Source organism: Rutilus rutilus (assembly GCF_951802725.1).
Source record: "Rutilus rutilus genome assembly, chromosome: 1".
NCBI lineage: Eukaryota > Metazoa > Chordata > Actinopteri > Cypriniformes > Leuciscidae > Rutilus > Rutilus rutilus.
The window spans coordinates 55,366,596-55,387,188 of record NC_140209.1 but is presented as its reverse complement, the minus strand read 5'-3'; the positions used below and the strand labels follow the sequence as shown (position 1 = coordinate 55,387,188).

General features: G+C 37.4%; 1 protein-coding gene across 3 annotated transcripts in view; it reads left to right on the top strand.

Annotated features, from left to right (window-relative positions):
* Positions 1 to 15,421, top strand: part of gcgra (glucagon receptor a) — a 70,003-nt gene extending 54,582 nt beyond the window's left edge. For all 3 annotated transcript variants that reach the window (XM_084407190.1, XM_084407188.1, XM_084407189.1), the window contains exons 8-14: positions 866 to 1,025; positions 1,147 to 1,207; positions 4,050 to 4,119; positions 9,203 to 9,291; positions 10,271 to 10,418; positions 14,911 to 14,952; positions 15,055 to 15,421. In XM_084407190.1, coding sequence (XP_084263316.1) covers positions 866 to 1,025; positions 1,147 to 1,207; positions 4,050 to 4,119; positions 9,203 to 9,291; positions 10,271 to 10,418; positions 14,911 to 14,952; positions 15,055 to 15,417 — 933 coding nt within the window. In that variant the 3' untranslated portion in view covers positions 15,418 to 15,421. The remainder of the gene's footprint in view (positions 1 to 865; positions 1,026 to 1,146; positions 1,208 to 4,049; positions 4,120 to 9,202; positions 9,292 to 10,270; positions 10,419 to 14,910; positions 14,953 to 15,054) is intronic.
* Positions 15,422 to 20,593: the final 5,172 nt, after the last annotated feature.

Below are 20,593 nucleotides of genomic sequence, written 5' to 3'. Positions count from 1 at the left end.
ACAATTTAATGTTCCTAGTCACCCTGGTGTGCTAAAAATGTCAATATTAATGGGTGGCAATAATTGTGACCAAGGTGTTTTGGAGAAAAAACATTTATTTCATAATGTGATTTCCCCCCCACTTTCAATTCTTTTACTTCAATGAAAGGTTAGATTTTTTTATTTTTTAAGATCAAAAGAATAAACAGTGCAGATTGTTTTGTACAGCCATCTTTGTTCATATTTACCAGGGGTGTCAATAATGCTATCCTCAACTGTAATTACTTTAAAGAAATATTCATGGTTATTTACAATTTAATGTCTATGGACGGCATGTTGTGAATTCTTCAACTAGGAGAGCTTTCTTTTCCTGTCGGATATTTTATAGAAAAAAGTACTAAAAGCACCATTCTACTTTTAAAGGATAGATTTAATGCAATTTGTTAGAATTAGTGTCCCTAAAATTAACTGAAGAATTATTACTAATATATTAACTACATTCAGCATATAGAACATTATTCTTGGTAAAAATGAAACACTAACATAGAAATTGTTGTGCTGTAAAATATTTGTTCGTTGTTAGTTTGTGATAGCTATTGTGTTAACTAATGTTAACATGCTGTATATACTGTACATTTAATGTAATGAAGATTTCATGGAAGTGCTTTAATAAACAGCTTCTGCTTTCTGCTTTTAAACTCTTTAGTGTAAATCATTGTCCATGCTAAAATGCCGTCCATGACCAGGAATGACCGGGAATATTCCTTGAAATGCATGTTTGTATAGATATGGCTTAAATACCTGTTTACTGAACAGAGGCGGCAGGTTAAAATTTAGCCTAAAGCTGTCAGTGACCCAAAAACACGTCAACGTGTATGTGTTTCAGACGGCGGTCGGCTGCAGAGTTGCTGTGGTGATGATGCAATACAGCATACTTGCTAACAGCTACTGGCTGCTGGTGGAGGGCATCTACCTCCACAGCCTTCTGGTCGTCACAGTCTTGACAGAGAGAAATTACTTTGGCATCTACCTGTGCATTGGCTGGGGTGAGAGGTTCAAAGCTTTTACGCCGTGACCTCATTAACAGGGTTGAAGAGTTTCCTCATACAGAGCACGGCAGATGGTTTATGCCTCATCTCACTAGCTCTCTCTCTCTTTCTCCTTCAGGCGCCCCTCTGATATTCGTGCTGCCGTGGGTGATTGTGAAGTACTTGTACGAGAATGAAGAGTAAGTTCACTGGAGCCACATGGGATGAGTGTGTTTGCGTCGGGCGGACTGATGAAAGCCAGCGCTCGCGAAGCAGTCAGTGTGTTTTTTGCGGTTAGAGAGTTGGCAGACAACAGTACTCTGTCACTGTAGCGTTTGTTTTATAACAAATCAAATACATAAATTGTGAACACAAGCTACCTTTAATCCAGATGTCAAAAGCTCTGATGCTATGCAGATATTCAGCTTCTATATGATAGATGAGTATTGAGCACTTTTATGTACCTGCAACATCCACTCCAGTCTTTTGGGTTTTGCCTGTAGTGTAGCAGCTAACAATGCATTGCATTGTCCTTAAATTTGCACGGTGCGTTGTAAAATCTTGTACTGTAAATCATTCATTTAGCCGCTGTTATTCTTGAAAGGGCTTTCAAGATGTACATTTAAATTAATGACTCTTTGGGTATGTGGATGTTACATATATAATAGTATCTATTTCATCCATATTTTAAAACCTGACTGCATTACATAATTCCCATAGGTTACATTGCTTTACATCAAATGTAAGTAGAACCAAAAACTTTAGATATACAAAGATGGTGCACACGTATTACTATGAATGGGAGAAAGTCTAACGCACAATATGGCGGAATAAGACCTGCCTTCTAAATAAAAGAGCCAATCGCTGATTAGTAAAGTCATTTAATACACTGCATCTGCCGAGCCTGAAAAAGTTAGGTCCAGCCCATAGACTGTAAAAAATAGGTCCAGCCTGAAAAAAAAGATATTTTTTTGTCATGATTTGAGCGTTTAGAAACTAAATGTATGAGTCAGTTGTTGTCAGATTTCATTGGCGATTTCAAATATGAAATTTAAATGCACTTTGCAGTTTTTGAAGCCCAAAAAAGTGCATCCATCCATCATAAAAGTAAACCCTAACCTAACCCTTTAAAGTTAATATATTTTAAATGTAAATTGCACCTTCATCATTATAAATGTGTAGTTACAGATATATTTAAATACATGACATTCAAGTTTCAATAGAATATAGTATATTTTAGTCTACTATAAATGATTGTCAGTACATTCAGCAGTAAACTTTAATTAAGTTAATTTTGAAATCACATATAAATATGTACTCAAGTCCTACTTAAGTGGGTCCAAAAACCTTTTAAAGTTCAGCTAATTGGGTTTAATACATTTAAAATATAATATATTTCCATTCAATTGCAATAAACATTCAGTTAAGTGTTTTTTATTCGCTTTCCTATACTTATTTTATACCTCACCAGCAGGCACAGTGACTGATATAAGCCGTGTAGGTTGTACAGTATATCTTGAATGTGTCATGCTCTGCTGGGGTTGAGGAAAGGTTATACTCTCTCACACTCATCACCCCGTCCATCCTGCTGTATTGGGCAGATAAAAGAATCACTCTTTCCTGTTGATAAGCTGCACATCGCTTCCTCTCTCATCAGACAGCATGTCATCTGTCACGTTTTTTGCACACTATCACTCCAGATATTGAGATAATGCTGTATTTTCAATTTGCAGATTTCCGGTATGCATTGAAACTGTATTTGTCAAAATATGCAGTATGCAATATAAAACAATGATTCAATTTCTAGTGTGATGAATGAACCAGAAGTAATATGAGCCACAACTGTAAACATCTTGTTCTTTATGCACTATTTAATAGAACTGCCAAAAAAAATAATTACACAAAATTGGAGTGTAAAAACAATCAAAATGGATTTACATTAAAGTGATAACTTAATGGTCTCACAAATATGCACGATGGAGTCATATGACAACAAATTAGCACAGTAAATAATGGGCTGTGTTTTTACTAGCTTTTTAAATATTAAGCATTATACAGTACATGTGCAGTATCCAGTAAAAAGTAATCTAGTATTCCTTTCTAGATAATATTTTCTTCAGTGGCATTAAATGTACTTTAATTCTGGCTATATTAAAACGTGGTATTTTACAGTGTCCTTGTTACACATTACATGTACTTATATAGCAATAAGAGTAAATTATGCATAATTTTAAGCAACAAACCCTAAACCAAACTGTCTGCAAGAGCCTCTGTCACGTTCTCTTTTTGCTAGCAGACTCTCCTCTGTTCGTCAATGTTTTTTTAAAACCGGGGATTCCCCGGAGGTTGGAGATTTAGCTGCTCCATGTATGTAAACTCTCTCGCTCATTGTGACATCTAACCACTCCCACACCGTATACTTGTCAAAGTAGCCGGAGAAACTTTTGTCTATATACGGATATGACGAGACCCACACGGACGAGTGACGCATGTACACAGTTTCCCATGAAAACCTTACAGCTAGGTCTAAAATATAAACATATAAAATAGGCTTACCATAGTGAATCAGGGTAAGGCACACACAAAAAAAAAAAAAAAAAAAAAAAAAACATTTTGAAATAAGGATTTAAATAGTGTTAATTTTGAACAAAAAAGTTGCATCGTGTGCCTTTAATTAATATGATTCAGTACTTTGTGTAATTACGCTGTAACAATGACACCTTAAAATAAAGTGTAACCTAAACCGTTATACATTTAGATTATATCAACCCTGTAAAGTCTGACCCTTTTTCTTTTTTTTATGGAACAGTTTATTGAAACTTCAGACAAAAGATTTATAAATAATCCGCAAAAGCCTGATGCATCATATTTGATACTCACATGTTAACATATGTGTATAATCAAGTAACCCTAAGTTGCCTCAGTCCAGTAAGTGTTCATTATAAGTGATGATTTTGTGTGTGTTGAGTATATATGATGAACACAAGTAGGCCTCATTTGCTCATTTACTGTGATGTATTTGTATCTCTTGTTGTTGATCAGATGCTGGATGCAGAATATTCACATGGAGTACTGGTGGATTATTCGCTCTCCCATCCTGCTGGCCGTGTTGGTGAGTGAGAGACTCGTTCATGTCCCTCTTCAGCCTCTCTTAGCTGTACTTATCAGTCTGAGTCTCCCACATCCAGAGCACTGTTAATGACACTTCACCTCCTGTAATGCTACTTTACCTCCACCCTTGAAGTCAACATGAAACCAAAATTGCTTTTTTGCCTTGATTATCTGGAGATCGGACAGGAAAGTAGAAGGAAAGAGGGGGAATGGATTCAGGACCTGCACACACACAATATTACCAACACGGCTCTTTTATGTTGTTTTTGTAATCATTTAACATCATTTAAACATCATTTAAATATTGAATTGCTCCACATCTGCTTATGTCACAAATCCCAATCAATCAATCAATCAGTCAATCAATGGATAAGCTTCTCATATATTTCTCGTCATTGAATATTCTTTTCCACTCAGAAATGCATGTTTTTTACAACTTCAGTGACCCAATGTTTAAAAAGAAAAGGGCTGGCAGATTTATACATAATGCAATAAAAAAGTGTGTAGTACTAAACCAAGTTGTATTAGTGTAATTGCAGAGTGATGACCACACACAGTTGCAATACCACTAATTATGAAGAATGAATATGGTACAACACAAAACACGATTAATCAGTATTAGCTGTTTTTTAGCTAGACTTTTAGCCCAGACAAGACTTGAGACTCAAAAGACGATTTTCGACCGTCAGGTCGGATGGTTCTAAGAACGGTAAGGAATGGTTCCGGTTGTGGGCGAATTACAATCGGAAGTGAGCATCCCTATTCACTACTCACTTCGAAGGGCAGGGCACTTGCGTGTCATAATGTAACCATTTTGGAATGCACTTGCTGAAGGGAGCAATGAAAGACCTCGTAATTTCCTCATTATCTTCAACTGGAATGTTACCAATACAATGCAGTGTGGCGTCCATCAACCTCATTAGGTGTTCTTACAACAGGAATTTTGTTATTATTGGTGTCAATATACAGTATCTCACAAAAGTGAGTACACCCCTCATATTTCAGCAAACATTTTAGTATATCTTCTCAAGGGACAATACTATAGAAATGAAACTTGGATATATTTTAGAGTAGTCAATGTGCTGCTTGTATAGCAGTATATATTTACTGTCCTCTGAAAATAACTCAACATACAGCCATTATTGTCAAAATAGCTGGCAACAAAAGTGAGTACACCCTAAGTGATAATAGCTGTACGTCGTTTAACCATGCAAAGCCACATGTCCTATTCATCATTTTCATGTTTTTGTCTGCTTGAAAGGACCATACAAATTTGTGTATCTTGTATTAGAGCAGTTAAAATTTGTGCTTTGAGTACAATTCTCTGACACTGACCACTGGATGTTCAACATGGCAAGATTGGTAACACCCTGAAACTGAGTTACAGTACAGGCCAGGGTCATACAGAGGTTTATCAAGACGGATTCCACTTGGAACAGGCCTTGCAAGGGTCAATCAAACCCCCCTGGACCTGGACCTGGACCTGGACACCCCCACCCCCACCCTCCCACCCATTACAGCATAAGGCACACCTGTGCAATAATCATGCTGTCTAATCAGCATCTTTATATGCCACACCTGTGAGGTGGATGGATTATCTCGGCAAAGGAGAAGTGCTCACTAACACAGATTTGAGAGAAATAGGCATTTTGTGTACATAGAAAAAGTCTTAGATCTTTGAGTTCAGCTCATGAAAAATGGGGGCAAAAACAAAAGTGTTGCGTTTATAATTTTGTTCAGTGTATAAACTGCTATACAAGCAGCACACTGACTACTCTAAAATATATCCAAGTTTCATTTCTATAGTATTGTCCCTTGAGAAGATATACTACTGTAAAATGTTTGCTGAAATGTGAGGGGTGTACTCACTTTTGTGAGATACTGTAATTGTTGCAAATAAATATACATTATAATGAAGGTCATAAAATAACAGATTTGTACACCATTTAAAATACAATAATGTATACATAACTATCAAATATATTATGCAAATGATATGTATAAAAAAATGCAGAATAAATTTTTTAAAATTTATAATGAAAGTAGTGGTCCCCTGGAGTTGTGTCACTGGTGTTACCGTTAAACAAAAATATCTTATTTTGAAATAAAAATCACACTGATGACATCACTTGACTTCCTTCTTCCATTTTCCTGAATATCTATGAAGAAAAGCCCATGGTAGATCCACTGTCTCTTTTCAGTTAGCAGAAATCTTCTCATTTATCTCATGATTTCATATGAAGCTTTTAGTTGAAGTCACTGGTATGACCTACTTTACTGTTAGGTAATTGTAAAAAAACTAGAATGCAAATGGATTAAACTACTTAATTTAGTTAGTATACCATGATTGACAACATGTGGTTTGTTACCTTGCAGCAGCCATTTTGTAAAATGAATTTTTCATGAAAATTGTCACTGGAGTAACACCAGTGACTCCCATTTATAGATAAACTTTATTCAAAGCTATTCATTTAGATTATATGCCAAATGTAACAATTTAGTCTCATCTACTTAATTATAGTTGAAGAATAATGATCTTTGGTCTTATGCATGCCATTGGTGATTCATTGTGTCACTGGTGTTACTGTCTTTTTGTTCTGTCACATTAAATACAATGTCACATGTGACATAGTAATAATGTTACATCCATTTAATTCTGCTACACTCAAAAGTTAAGATTTAAAGGATTGCATCATTACTTGATTTTAACTGGTTTTCAAATATGTTCATTGTTATAGCAAATAGATGAACTAACCTCATTCAAGCACACTTTTAACAAACCTGATTAAAATAAATAAAACATAATCTCCTTATTTGCTGCATTATTATTATTATTTCGGTAATTCTGTCTACGTGTGCTGAAAAAAAATTGAAATAATATTTCATAAAAACTTTAATATTGCCAAAGAAGTAAGGTAACACCAGTGACAAAAAAAAAAAAAAAAAAATAGTACATGCGGTCTTTAAATAAATGTACAAAAAATATAAAAAATCATTAAGCTGTCATTTATGTCAAACCTTAAGTCAAAGGGTAGTCTAATAATGTGGTGTAAGTTTAAATGTTAGAAAAAGAAATCAATTTTAAGACATCTTGCCATACCAAAAGTGGACGTTTCTGTAGAATGACCCTTATAGAACACAACATTTGCAGCAAGAATTTTGAATGGCCACCTTTGTATTTACTGCAATAATTTAACATCATCATTTTTATAAGAATTTTATGTATTTTTTTGTAAGTATTTAGTTTTCATAAAGTTATCCAAAAACAACATGGTGGATATTTTGTGGCACTGTACAGCAAAATGAACGGGTTAATTTACCTAAAAAGAAAATTCTGTAATCAATTATTCACCCCCATGTCATTCCAGACTTTTGTTCATCTTTGGAAGACAAATTCATATATTTAATGAAATCTGAGAGATTTCTGTCCCTCCATTGAAAGTCTGTTCACCCAAAACTTCACTTCAAAAAGTTCATGAAGAGATCATAAAATAAATCCATAGGAATCGAGTGGCTCAATCCAAGTCTTCTGAAGAGACATGATAACTATATATATGTAGGACAGATTTAATTGAGTTTTTAGTCACATATAAACGTTGTTTAGCATAGTTCTAACATAGAACTCAACCATACTTGCTTGAAACACGAGAACAAACCTCAATGGTTCTTGCACATGCTTAAGATTCCGTTTAACAAATTTAAGAGCACTTTACAATAAAGTACCTATTATTTACTAACCATCGTTAGCATTAACAATGACAATGATGTTAATGATTATTGTTAACATTAGTTGCTAAAAATATTACTGTTCATTGTTATAATGTAATATTAACAGATATAAATGTTGATTTTAATAATACATTTTACAAATTAACATGTACTAAGATTAATAAACTCTTTAGAAGTATTGTTAGTTCATGTTAACTAACTAATGTTAACAAATGAAACCTTATTGTAAAGGGTTACCAAATAATATATGTATTAGGGAACAAATAGGTACAGAGCCCCTAAAGGGACATGGTGAAGGAAAAAATCGATGAGATGCGAGGACAAATTATGTCAATGTTTTTGTGTTCTTTTACTAATGTCTGCATTGCCCAGGGAGGCAATTTTGCATTCAGAAAGTTTCTTGGAATGCAAAAGTTTTGTGAGAGAACACAAAAGCTTAGAAATGTATTTTTTCCACCACCATGTCCCTTTAGGCCAGGGGCTCCTTAAATAGGCATGATTAGTCTATGTTAAAAGCAATATAATCACAAAACTAATGCAATTTAGTTCTAAAAGTCCTGTCCTGTCAGTCAAATTCAAAATCCTGTGGCCATTTTAATTCAAATTCACATTCATGGCCTGAAAAGAGGCTATATCTTAAATTCAGAATTTTGCCCATATTCCATATTCATAGAAAGAATTATGATATTAACGATATTACTGTGACTCAGGCTTGACTGTATTATTTTACATAACAGAAGGAACACAGGAAGGTTAAATATGCTGTTTTATGCCCTGCAGTTTCCATTTATGCTCACACCGTCACACCCAATTACATTGCATTTGCTTTAGCATTAAACACAACATTCAAAATTGAAGTCATTTCCATTATGCACAAAGCATATTGCCATATAATGTCGACCCTCAGTAAATCAGGAGGCGACTACACGTAATATGTTTTAGAGTCTACAGCTATGATTTCAAAGAATGGCTCTCCCCTACCCCAGTGTCTTATTTCCACATGATTGCGAGGAAAGGCGCAATACTGTGTAAAATTGTCCGGCATCCATAATGCTCACATTGGCTGTGAAGTGCAGATGAGCAGTAAGCAATGTGCATTGATGTTTCTACGTAACTGTTGAAGTGTAGTGGGCAGGAATTCCTATGTTTGAATTATCATAGGGCTGGACTGTTCGACTGCTATTTCCAGACTCTCCCAAGCATTGCTGACTTCCTTCCCCCACTCTTCTTGCCAGCCCAGTCTTGAGTCTTGAGTCATTTGTTGCGCTGTGAGGGAACTGTTGTGTCAGTTTTGTCCTGCTAATATGACATAATGGTCTTAACATGGGCATTATGATGTTTTCTTCTCTGTTCAGATTAACTTCTTCATATTCATACACATCATCAAGATCCTCGTGTCCAAACTGAGGGCGCACCAAATGAGATATACTGACTACAAGTTCCGGTGGGTGTCCTGCATTTATAAGGGTTAGTTCACCCAAAAGTGGAATGTCTGGAATTATTTATTCACACTTATTCCAAACCTTTTGCTTCAGAGGAACAGCTTGAAATTTAAGTTAGTTAAATGCTGAAAATCTCAAATCTCCTTCAATTGTGTTGATGCACAATATCCACCATATTTTAATAATTTGCATGCAAACGTGATCAAGATGTGAGACCTGCAGCATATAGCCGAGGGATTTTCAGTCTTGCATTCATATGTTCATTGTTCTCTGATGTTGAATAATGGTAACATGACATGCAAGTAAACAGATAAAATATTGAATCTTTTTTAGCAACACCGTGTCCACACCGGAGACTCTACACTGGATGCAACAAAGCGACAGTTGCAAGTCCATTTGTCCTTCTTGACAGAAGTAGTGCATAAATGTGTCATGTCGTTTCACGCTGCATCCAGTGTAGACAGCATCAATGATTATAATTTATTGTATTAGCTTTTTCGTATTGCCTCACGCTGCTTGCATCTAATGTAGACATGGTGTAAGTTTTTTTTTTTTTTTTTTATACAAATTATTTATATATAGGGTTGCACATAAATAAGGCATATTATTGTTATATTGTTTGACCTCTTTTATAAAAAGTAATATTACTACTGTTGTAAATTACAGTTGTCCTGAAAAATATATATATTTCATGATTCTAATAATTAGAATGTTTATCTATTTTAATTTCACATTGTTTAATTATTAGCTTTTCACCAACTCTGCAGTTCCCTCATGAACCCCCATTAGGAAAAACCCTTGTATAAAACATTTATTCTTAAAAACAACAGAAAGAAAGTCAATATGAGGGAACAATATGAGGGTGAGTAAGTGATGACAGAATTTGTATTTTTGAGTGAACTGTCTCATTAAGCATTTGCACAACATTGTGTGTTTGTTTCTGGATGACCTGTGTATCTTTCTTTTTTCTCTCCTTTTCAGGCTTGCTAAGTCCACCCTCACTCTGATTCCGTTACTGGGGATCCATTCGGTCCTGTTTTCGTTCGTTACTGACGAGTCTACCTCACATGGTGCTCTACCCCTGCGCATCACAAAGCTCTTCACTGACCTCTTCTTTAACTCCTTCCAGGTCAGAAAACCTTAATACACCATCACTCTTCCTTTCATTTTGTGCATTTTCAGTGGAATGACAGGACTATGAATTGACTGAATTGCATTCAATTCAAATCAATTCAACATAGCCACACAACAGAGCAATTTAGCCCAACAAATACTATTTTCAGGTAACTTTATAGAAATAAATATTGACACCAAATTTAATGTATTGATTATATAATATGCTGAGTAGAGCATTCTCTTTCACCATGAACCAATTTATTAATCTATTAAATATAACAAAAATATACAAATGATCATATGTGAATAATTACATTTTTAGAAAACCTACTGAAAATTGTAGTTATTATGTAGTAGGCTTATTAGTATTAGATAGTAAACCGTCTCAGGTTACGACTGTAACCATGGTTCCCTGAGAAGGGGAACGAGACTGCATCATGAGTTGATGCTACGGGAACGCTGCTCGTGAGCCGGTGTCTGAAGCATGTGTTGCGTGCTTCAATCTTGATTGGCTACTGCAGTCATGTGATGTTACATCTGCGCTGTTCAAGTATATTAGGACGGCTAGAAAGAACATCAACAGCTTTGTTTGAAGGAAGATGTACAGGAATGCCACATGGACATCTCCACATGGATGAAGGAACATCACCTGCAGCTCAACCTGGCAAAGACTGAGCTTCTCATCCTCCCTGCCAATCCGTCTATACAACACGACTTTACCATCCAGCTAGAGTCATCATCAATCACCCCATCAAGGTCGGTCAGAAATCTCGGAGTAACGCTTGATGACCAGCTGTCCTTCACAGATCACATTTCAAAGACAGCTCGATCATGCAGGTTTGCACTGCACAACATCAGGAAGATCAGGCCTTTCCTAACTGAGCATGCAACACAACTTCTCGTCCAGGCCCTGGTCATCTCTAGGCTTGACTACTGTAATGCTCTTTTGGCCGGACTTCCAGCATGTGCAACAAAACCTCTACAGATGATCCAAAATGCTGCAGCTCGTCTTGTCTTCAACAAGCCCAAGAGGGCCCACGTCACTCCTCTGTTCATCTCTCTGCACTGGCTACCTCTCGCTGCTCGCATCAAATTCAAGGCATTGACGCTTGCTTACAGATCTATCACAGGCTCAGCTCCCTACTATTTTCACTCACTCCTACGAGTCTACATCCCTACCAGACGCCTACGATCGATCAACGAGCGACGTCTCGTGGTTCCATCACAGAGAGCCACAAAATCACTTTCCAGAACATTCTCATTCACAGCTCCATGCTGGTGGAACGCTCTCCCCGGCCTCATCCGGAATGCAGAATCACTGGCAACATTCAAAAAACAGCTGAAAACCCATCTCTTCCGTGAGCACTTAACCTCATAAAAAAAAAAAAAAAAATACCTTTGAAACATCACTTATCAGACTTATGCTACTCTGAATAATGCCTGAACTTTGTATTCTGAGCACTTCTTGCGTTGTTGTTGTTTTTGCCTCTTCATGATGACTCGCTTTATTTAGTCCTAATTTGTAAGTCGCTTTGGATAAAAGCGTCTGCTAAATGACTAAATGTAAAATGTAATGAATGCCCGAAAGTATGGCAAAGTGATGCAGTATCTCCCCTTCTCATGGAACCAGGAATACAGTTGTAACCTGAGACGTTACCTTTCTAAGTGGAACTCTACACTGCATCATGAGTTGATGCTATGGGAACAAAACATCCACTATGCCAGGGGTCGGCAACCCAAGGCACGCGTGCCAACACTGGCACGCAGAGGGTTTATCGCAGGCACGCAAGCAAACACAAGAGATGTATGTATTTCATTCAGATAAAGTAAAGAAATGGCTAGAGTTGCCATGTTCCCCTTTAATATGTTATTTATCTTACAATTCTGTATCTTGTTTGTCACTAGGGATGGCGAAAACAAAAAAATGTCTTGACCGACCACCGAGCCTCATTAGCCGGTTGAAACCGGTTAACCGATTAGTTTAAAATATGCTACGCTATTTGAAATAACAGCCATTTCGAGCCGCGCCTGCAATTTCGCAACTCTGTCGCATCTCTCTGCCGCTCTGCCTCCCGCTCGCTCACACACACGTCACTTTTTTTAAATCCCCTACAGCGCGAAACATGAGTCCCGCAAACGCGGCGCCGAGGAGCTTGTATGTAATCGGAGGACAAATGGCTCCTTAGTTTCTAAATGGTTTGGGTACAAGGTGATCGCGTTGAAAATAAAGGCGTTTGTCTAGCGTTAGAAGCTCATTTGTAACATTGCCGCGGCTCATTTAAGAAAACGACAGCTCCGAAGAGACGCCGCTTTAGTTTGAGGTAGTGCTAACAATAATAAAGAAAGATGATGATCATCATCACCTTACATCATAGATGATGTGCTACTACTGTATTTAAGCACTGTATCACACAAGTTGCAACTTCCATCTGTGTCATTCTTTTTGGTGAAATGGTCTCACACACTACTTTTCTTTGCACGCTTCATCCTGTCGTCTGCCCTGGCTCTAACCTCGAGTGTTTTAGCCTGTAGCCTTTACTTTTAGCAAACCTTGTTAGCGCGCGAACCCAAACGCTGTGACCTCGCGCCAAATGTTTTTATTGGTTTATTAAGTACAAACAGGCGAGTTATGAAAAATTGAGTGTGAGGGATTTGTTCACTTCACACAAAAAGATCTTGGAATGAGATGGCTAACTGTAGTAGCGTGTAGTCCACTGTCTATAATAGCCTAATTTAGAGATCACTTTTTTTTTTTTAACCGACTACCGACAACTTTGATCGGTTAACGTTGATACGGTCAACCATCGGTCAAACGGTCATCGGTTAACATCCCTATTTGTCACCTCAATTCAAAATGAGGAATTTAATTGAAATTTGAGGCACTCTTAATTTATTTATGAATTATGGACAACAAAAAGATGGATAACAAGCTCAAAGCTCAGATGTAATAACAAATTAAACATTGTTATGTTCTTGATATGCCAGAGAGAAATCACTTCACCTTGCCAAAATCTCCCTGAAAGCCCCATATGCTGCAAATCAGCAATGCATTCAAATGTCCCTTGATCGGGCAGTAGCTTTGAAAAAGAAAAGAAAAAAGACATTTTGTAGCGTATTTTACTGTGTCAGGACTAATTGCTTTGAGAGAGCAGGCGCTACAAATTGGCTGACTCACCCTTTGACAAACTGATAATGACACTCAAGTGGAGCACAGCTGCAATGCGTTGAATTTGTATAATCTGCCTGGAGGAATTGCCCTGATGAGACTTTTCACATGTGTAAAGATTCAGAGAAAGAGAGAGAGAGGATATAAAGCTTGACTGTTATTTATCCATCTGCAGACACTTCATGCTTACTGGCTTTTGAATATTTTACTGCAGATGGCAATAACTGAACCCTAAGTCTCTTTCATATTGTCATGTTTAGCTCATTCGCAAAATAGACTGATTATTACTTTTATAGATTTTTGAAAGCACTTTGTTTTTATTACAGAATGTTTGACTATGAACAACCACAGAACATGATGTTTAGTTGGGTTTTTGCAGTAAAAAATGCTGGACATTCATTATATACGTTTAGCAGTGTGTGTTCCCTGGGAATCAAACCTATGAACTTAGCATTGCTAATCTTACTGTACTAGTCGAGCTACACCTTGAGAACAGCTTGAACTGCTAATCCAGGCAGGTTTATGGTGGTTGTTAGTTCTGGTTTAAATTAGGGTTAAGTGTAGGGTTAGAGTCAGGGTTTGTAGGAATGTTGCCCTCGACCTGTGGTTTGTAGCTTAGTTTATTGTTAGTATGACATGGACTTAAAAAGATCATGCTTTTGTACAAAATATTAAAATATGTATCAATTCATTAGAAGAGGTTTTTCCTCCACCACCTGAATGAGGTCATTAAAGGGATAGTTCACTCAAAAATGAAAATTCTGTCATCATTTACTCACCGTCAAATTGTTTCAAACCTGTATGAGTTTCTTTCATCTGCTGAACACATAAGAAGATATTTTGAAGTATGTCGGTACATTCAAACAGTTGATGGGAGTCAATGGGGTCCATCAACTGTTTGGTTACCCATATTCTTCAAAATGGTAAAATACTATGGTAGTTAAGCGATACCCCTGGTCTTTTCAGTAGGCTGTACATTTATACCATACCTTCTTTTTGTAGGTGTGTCTTAAAGTCGGCATGAAATGAAAGTTCTGATAGTCTTTTGAAGTGAAAAACTTCTCAAACAAGAAAAAATTATTTTATTCATGGGGAATTGATTGGATGGTTGTGGTTTGCTATTGCTGCGATCTCAAGTGACAGGTTATCCTGTCCTCACGCCAGTAAACACGTTGCTACAAGAGGGAGAGGAAGTTATTTTGATTAAAGACAGTGAGGGCACATGAATGAAAAAATTATGATGTGCAAGGATTTATAATAAGCAAAAATGAGAATTGTCAGTTTTGATTTCATGGTGACTGTACATGATTTGCTTATTCATGCTCTGACATGTTCACAGGGGCTGCTGGTAGCAATTTTATATTGCTTCGTCAACAAGGAGGTGAGTTCAACTCTTTTCTTTAATGTACACAACCTCACAAAGGTAGTTCTGGATTCACAAAAATGTTTTCTTTCCATTCTGTGCATCTTCTTGATTGGTCAGGTTCAGTCTGAGATTCTGAAGAAATGGAGACGCTGGAAGCTTGGGAGGGACATTGAGGAGGAGTACCGCCACACTTACAGCCAGACCCTTCAGATGAAAAGTGGCAGCATCCTGGTCCATTCCTCCAACCTCCCTCGGCTGCCTGATATCGCTACCACTACCTCCCGGCTTGGGAGTCCAGAAGAGAAGCAGATGTTGGTGTCCAACAACCAAAACGGTATGGGTACTGGGCAGGGATGCCTGCAGTTCACCTCCACACCCCAGGATGGCTCCACCTGCAGTTCAATAACAGAGGAAATAATGGTGGTGGACAGAGGAAAGTGTTGTAGCGTTCCACAGGGCAATGCTGAGAGAAACCTGTGAGATGAAGTAGACTCCAGGTGTCTCACCGAAAGACCCATGGCCCACACCACTCTCACTTCCTCTGGCTGAGGGCCCTGAACCCTTAGCCCTGGCTGGAGCGAGAGGCGCGCGTATGTATGTGTGTGTCCCTGGCACCCGTGTGAGTTTGTGAGAGCGCTGCCCTCTCTGAAGCTCAGCAGAAAACTCATGTTACATGGGCAAGCAGAAGGTGGACATATATGTTAACAAAGATTTGCACAAATGTACATGCTAACAAACCCTTTGATGAAAACAGAGTCTTAACTCTAGTGTTATACAATATAGCTGTCTGTGATGTTGATGATTTAGTAGAAAAAACCCATCTGCACTGCAGGGTCCAAATGGAACCAGCAACGGTTCAGCAAAAAACATCTACAACCAGTGTCTCTGGATGGACAGAAAATTAGAGATTCACTTAACTGAACTCATCAGAAACTTAAGCAAACCGGTTAATGCGTTACAAAGTGTGTGAGTTCGGACTGAACTGAAGGAACCCTACACAAATTTCCATGCAAGATTATGCTAATTTGGGGCAGGTGGACCAGCAAAACCATGCTGTCCACCTGCAAAAATATTTCGGGTGAAGCTGATTTGTGAAGGACATTCTGCTGGTTAAGTTAGTGAAAAGGCCTTGTGGTGAAACCAGCACACCAGCATTTTTGTTTGCATATATTTTGGAATCAATTTATGCTTTTGGGTACACGTAACAAGTAAAGCTGTTTGTGTTTAGTTTCATTAAAACCATCTTTGGATTTGTTAGAAATGAATTGCCAAGGCAAGGTATAGATATAGACTGATCAAGCCCTGTATTGCCCATGTGCCTTTTTCTGTAGGTCATAGACCCCAATATCAAAGCAAAAACACAAAAGCCGCTTTTCCACCGTTGGGCCAAAAAATACTAAACATAATGGTAAGGAACAGTTCCAGTTATATTTCACTTGAGCTTGGTTCAACACGGCACGATTCTCAGACCGGAATTCTCAGCATGGTTGGCTAGAATGCATGTAGTGACGTCGCCACTCAGGATTGGTCACTTTGTTGTTGACTGGCTGCTAGTTTCTTTGTAGCTTGCCAAGCACGCCATTTGAGCAAAGTAAATACAAGTTGATAATAATATTAAAAGAAACATCTGATCATTCTCCATAATGTGGTCGCTATTTAAATCTCATACCGTCTGTAAACTCTTGTATTACCAAGGTAGCGACGGACATGTTTGTATTATATTCCAAAGAGCTCTGTCATCAGCCCCACAGTGGAAAATGAAACCACAGAATGGAACCACTGAATGGAACGGTTAAGTTGCAAGAACGGTTTGGCCAGACAGTGGAAACGCGGCTAAAGATTGACCAAACAAAGTAAGTGAAGTACAAATCCATCAGTCACTGACTCAATCTTCAGAGATGAACGTTGCTTAAAGCAGATTCTGTATAGTGAACTGGACATAATGCACACATTAGATGAATGTGCCACTATTAATCACTATTAATGATGTGCTCCCTTCAAGGAAACATGCTTGGTATACTCAAGCATGCAAAATGCAGCCATATGTTGAAGACTTCAAAGGGTCTGGGTCAATGCCTTAATGGAGTATTATTCCAGATCTGATTCCCCTGCGTCAGTGGTCAGAGGAGATGACTGTCTACAAGACATGTACAAGAGTCAGTGTTAGTTAGCAACTGCTTCTTCTCTCGCATACTTCTCAACTCCCAATAGGCATTCAAATCCTTTGCCATAGAGCTTCGGGATGTGTAGGAGGAACTGAGAGGACGAGAGCGAGAAAGCAAAGACAAAATTTTGAACAAATTCCAACATAAGACATCGATCAAAATGATTCCTCACTCAGAGGATGTTTTAATGCTCAGATCAAGGATATGCCATAAAAATACGCAACTGCAAGACACTGAAATAAGGTTAAGTGTGTAATTTCTGTGACATTAACACCACTAAAACTGTTTGTTTGAGTGGCCCAACTGGGACATAACAACATTGATTCAACCAATACCTTGAGTTTGGGGTGGGACTCTCTGTCTGAACCATGGGGTCAAGTTTTGTCTGGTTAAGATCAGCAGTTTGCTCTGTTAGATCCAGTATCATTATGAAGGAAAAAAGCTCTTTTCCTCATTGACGGCCATTCAAACGAAGCTGTGTATTCTGACAAAATACATTTTTATTGCAAATATTTTATTATATGATAGTTGTCGAGAAACTGCATTTAAGAGGAATGAGAATGCTAATGAATGAGTTTCCCCTAGATATTGAAAAGAGTCATTTTTGCAATTCTGTTTAGTGCCGATAATGGCGTATAAATGACATACTTCACCTTTAATGACAATGAGCAGCTGATGCCCCATATTGTGGCATTTGTGTGCATAATGATGCACATTTATATTTTCTTTAGATCATCAAACACATGATGATCATGACGACGATTATCGCAGATACTATGTGGGGCAATTTGCACAATTTTAATTTATAATTGTTGTAGATATTGGTAAATGCCTGTTGAGATTTGTAATGACTTTGTTTTGTGGTGTCTGCTATTTGTGCACATGGTGTGTATTTTGTGCTTGTGTGTGCTTTGTGGAGAAATATTTAGGTTCCGGTTTAGTGTTCAGTCAACTTAGAAGAAGAATTGCTGGCATTTTTTGCAACACTCAAGACCAATTTGCCTTTTGAGTGAAACTGGCTGAGATAAATCAGTCCTTCTGAGTTAAAGGTGAGGTAGCAGTGGCTAATTTGTAATAATTGCAGGTGAAAGACTAGAACATTAGAAAATTCAGTTGAATTTTTGCCAAAAAGGGAAATACTTAATCGCCACAAGGAATCAAAGGCCACGATCTTTTTTGCCTGAGGTTGTCTGCCAAAGCAAAACAATCCTGTTGAATATTTCAAACAGATTTTTCAAAATTGCCATCATCTAATGTTATCCAAGCATGTGAGTAATCGCGGAAGTCGATAAATCATGCATGCATGGGTCTGTCTTCTATTTCCATGTGAGCGTAAGCCCTCTGTTTCTTGCAGCCAAACTGAAGGGATGCCAAATTCTTCAGTGAGGGAAGCAAAGTGCCTGTTTTGCTCCTCTATCTGCATTCAAACTTCAGACCCTCTTGCAATGTCTAGGAATGAACTTGCAAAAAGTATCCCAGGAGAACCAGAGCCATGCTTTGGATGCAGAAGACATGGAAAGCTGAATCTATGTAACAAAACATGCATTTTATCAATTGAACCGATTATTAAGCCTCTGAACGGTAATAAGGTCACATCAATACATTTAAATATGTTGACAAAGTCAATATTAAATAGCTTGAATAGATGTAAAGCGTTTGGGTCGCAATTGGTCACATGACACATGAGGATCAATGATGTAGAAGAGAATATTAATATTAAATGTGTTGCTCTCACAAAATTGCCATACTGTATGGCTTCAGAAAGCTTCATGAACAGAGCACATATGGACATATGGACTAATTTTTATGGTGCTTTTTACTTTTTGGAGTATAAATTGTCATGTATGGAAAAGAGCAGCTTGGACGTTTCGTATAATGTCCCATTTTGTGTTGTATGGAAGAAAAAATGTTGGGTTGGAATGTCATCAGCATTTTCGGTTACACTTTATTTTAAAGTGTTCTTGTTACAGTGTAATTATACTATTAAGTACTATGTAATATTAATATCAAACAATATGTACTTAACTAGAGGGTTATCATTATGGATAGGATTTGGTTTACAGTTATTTGCATGTAATTATGCATAATTTACTGATATTTATATAATAAGTTCATGCAAGATGTAACAAGGACAGTGTACAATAAAGTGTTACCGAATTTTCCATTTTTTTTTCCAGTTTTGTTTTTGCCAAAATTCAAAAACAAAGATGCCAGTATATCAACAACAACAACAACAACAACAACAAAATCATCTTGCAAAATATATAACAATATCCTGTTTGCCCCTGAATTACATTCTCTGACTGCAGTGTCTTTGGTTGAATGTATTGTGAATCCCCAAGGTTTTTTTTTTTTCTTTTTTTCACAGTGTTGGTGTTTCATAGCATACACCTCAGCTACATTGCAAATGAATGATGCAAAACAATAAATTTAGAGCACCCCCATTATAATCAAAGACACAATGAACGCAAATGAACAGTGTGGAAGCGTTGCTCTATTGTAATGGGTGTGCTCTAGTGTTGTGTTGTGTAGCTTGCTTGCTTTGTAGGTGGGCTGATAGTATGGCTGGCCAGACAGGGAGTGTAGCAGAGAAGGCCTGCCATGCTGTAGATTAAAATATGTGCTTGTGTAATGTTTTTTTTTTTGTTGTTGTTGTTTTTTTTTTATTATTATTATTAATTATGATATGAAGGTGGTGAATAAATAAATTCAAGTAAAAAAAGTTTGTGGTTTGTCTTTCACTGTTAACAAATCAGTAGAGAATGTCAATCCTACCGTATGCTGTCATAGACAATCTTTCATTGCACCATTGAAAGAGAAAAACTTGACCCAGTGCTGAGGGGGTAAACCTTCATGCTTACTTTTTAAACATGTACATTTCCATGCAAATCACATCGTACAAATTCCTACAAAATTGCATTAACTCGTAAAACACTTGCACTGTAAAAAATTTGTAACACTCCCAAATCAAAAATTTCCATTGACCGATAACATCTAAATTTTTCAATTGGCCCAAGTGAAAATCTGTACATTTAATTTTAGAATTTACAGAATTTCACTTGGGCCAATTGAAAAATTTAGATGTTATCGGTCAATTGAAATTTTTGATTTGGGAGTGTTACAAATTTTTTACAGTGTGTTTTTTCATGAGATCAGGTTGGTTTGTACTGTGAATTTGGGGTTAATAAAGCCTCTAGATGTTTAATGAAGTACATGAAGAAAATTAGCCAATCAGCAGTATGGGGCGTATCCACTCATGATGGGGGAGGAGAGAGAGTAAGCCAATCAGCAGTAGGGGGCGTATCCACTTCTGATGGGGGAGGAGAGAGAGTAAGCCAATCAGCAGTATGGGGTGTATCCACTCATGATGGGGGAGGAGAGAGAGTAAGCCAATCAGCAGTAGGGGGCGTATCCACTCCCGATGGGGGAGGAGAGAGAGTAAACCAATCAGCAGTATGGGGTGTATCCACTCATGATGGGGGAGGAGAGAG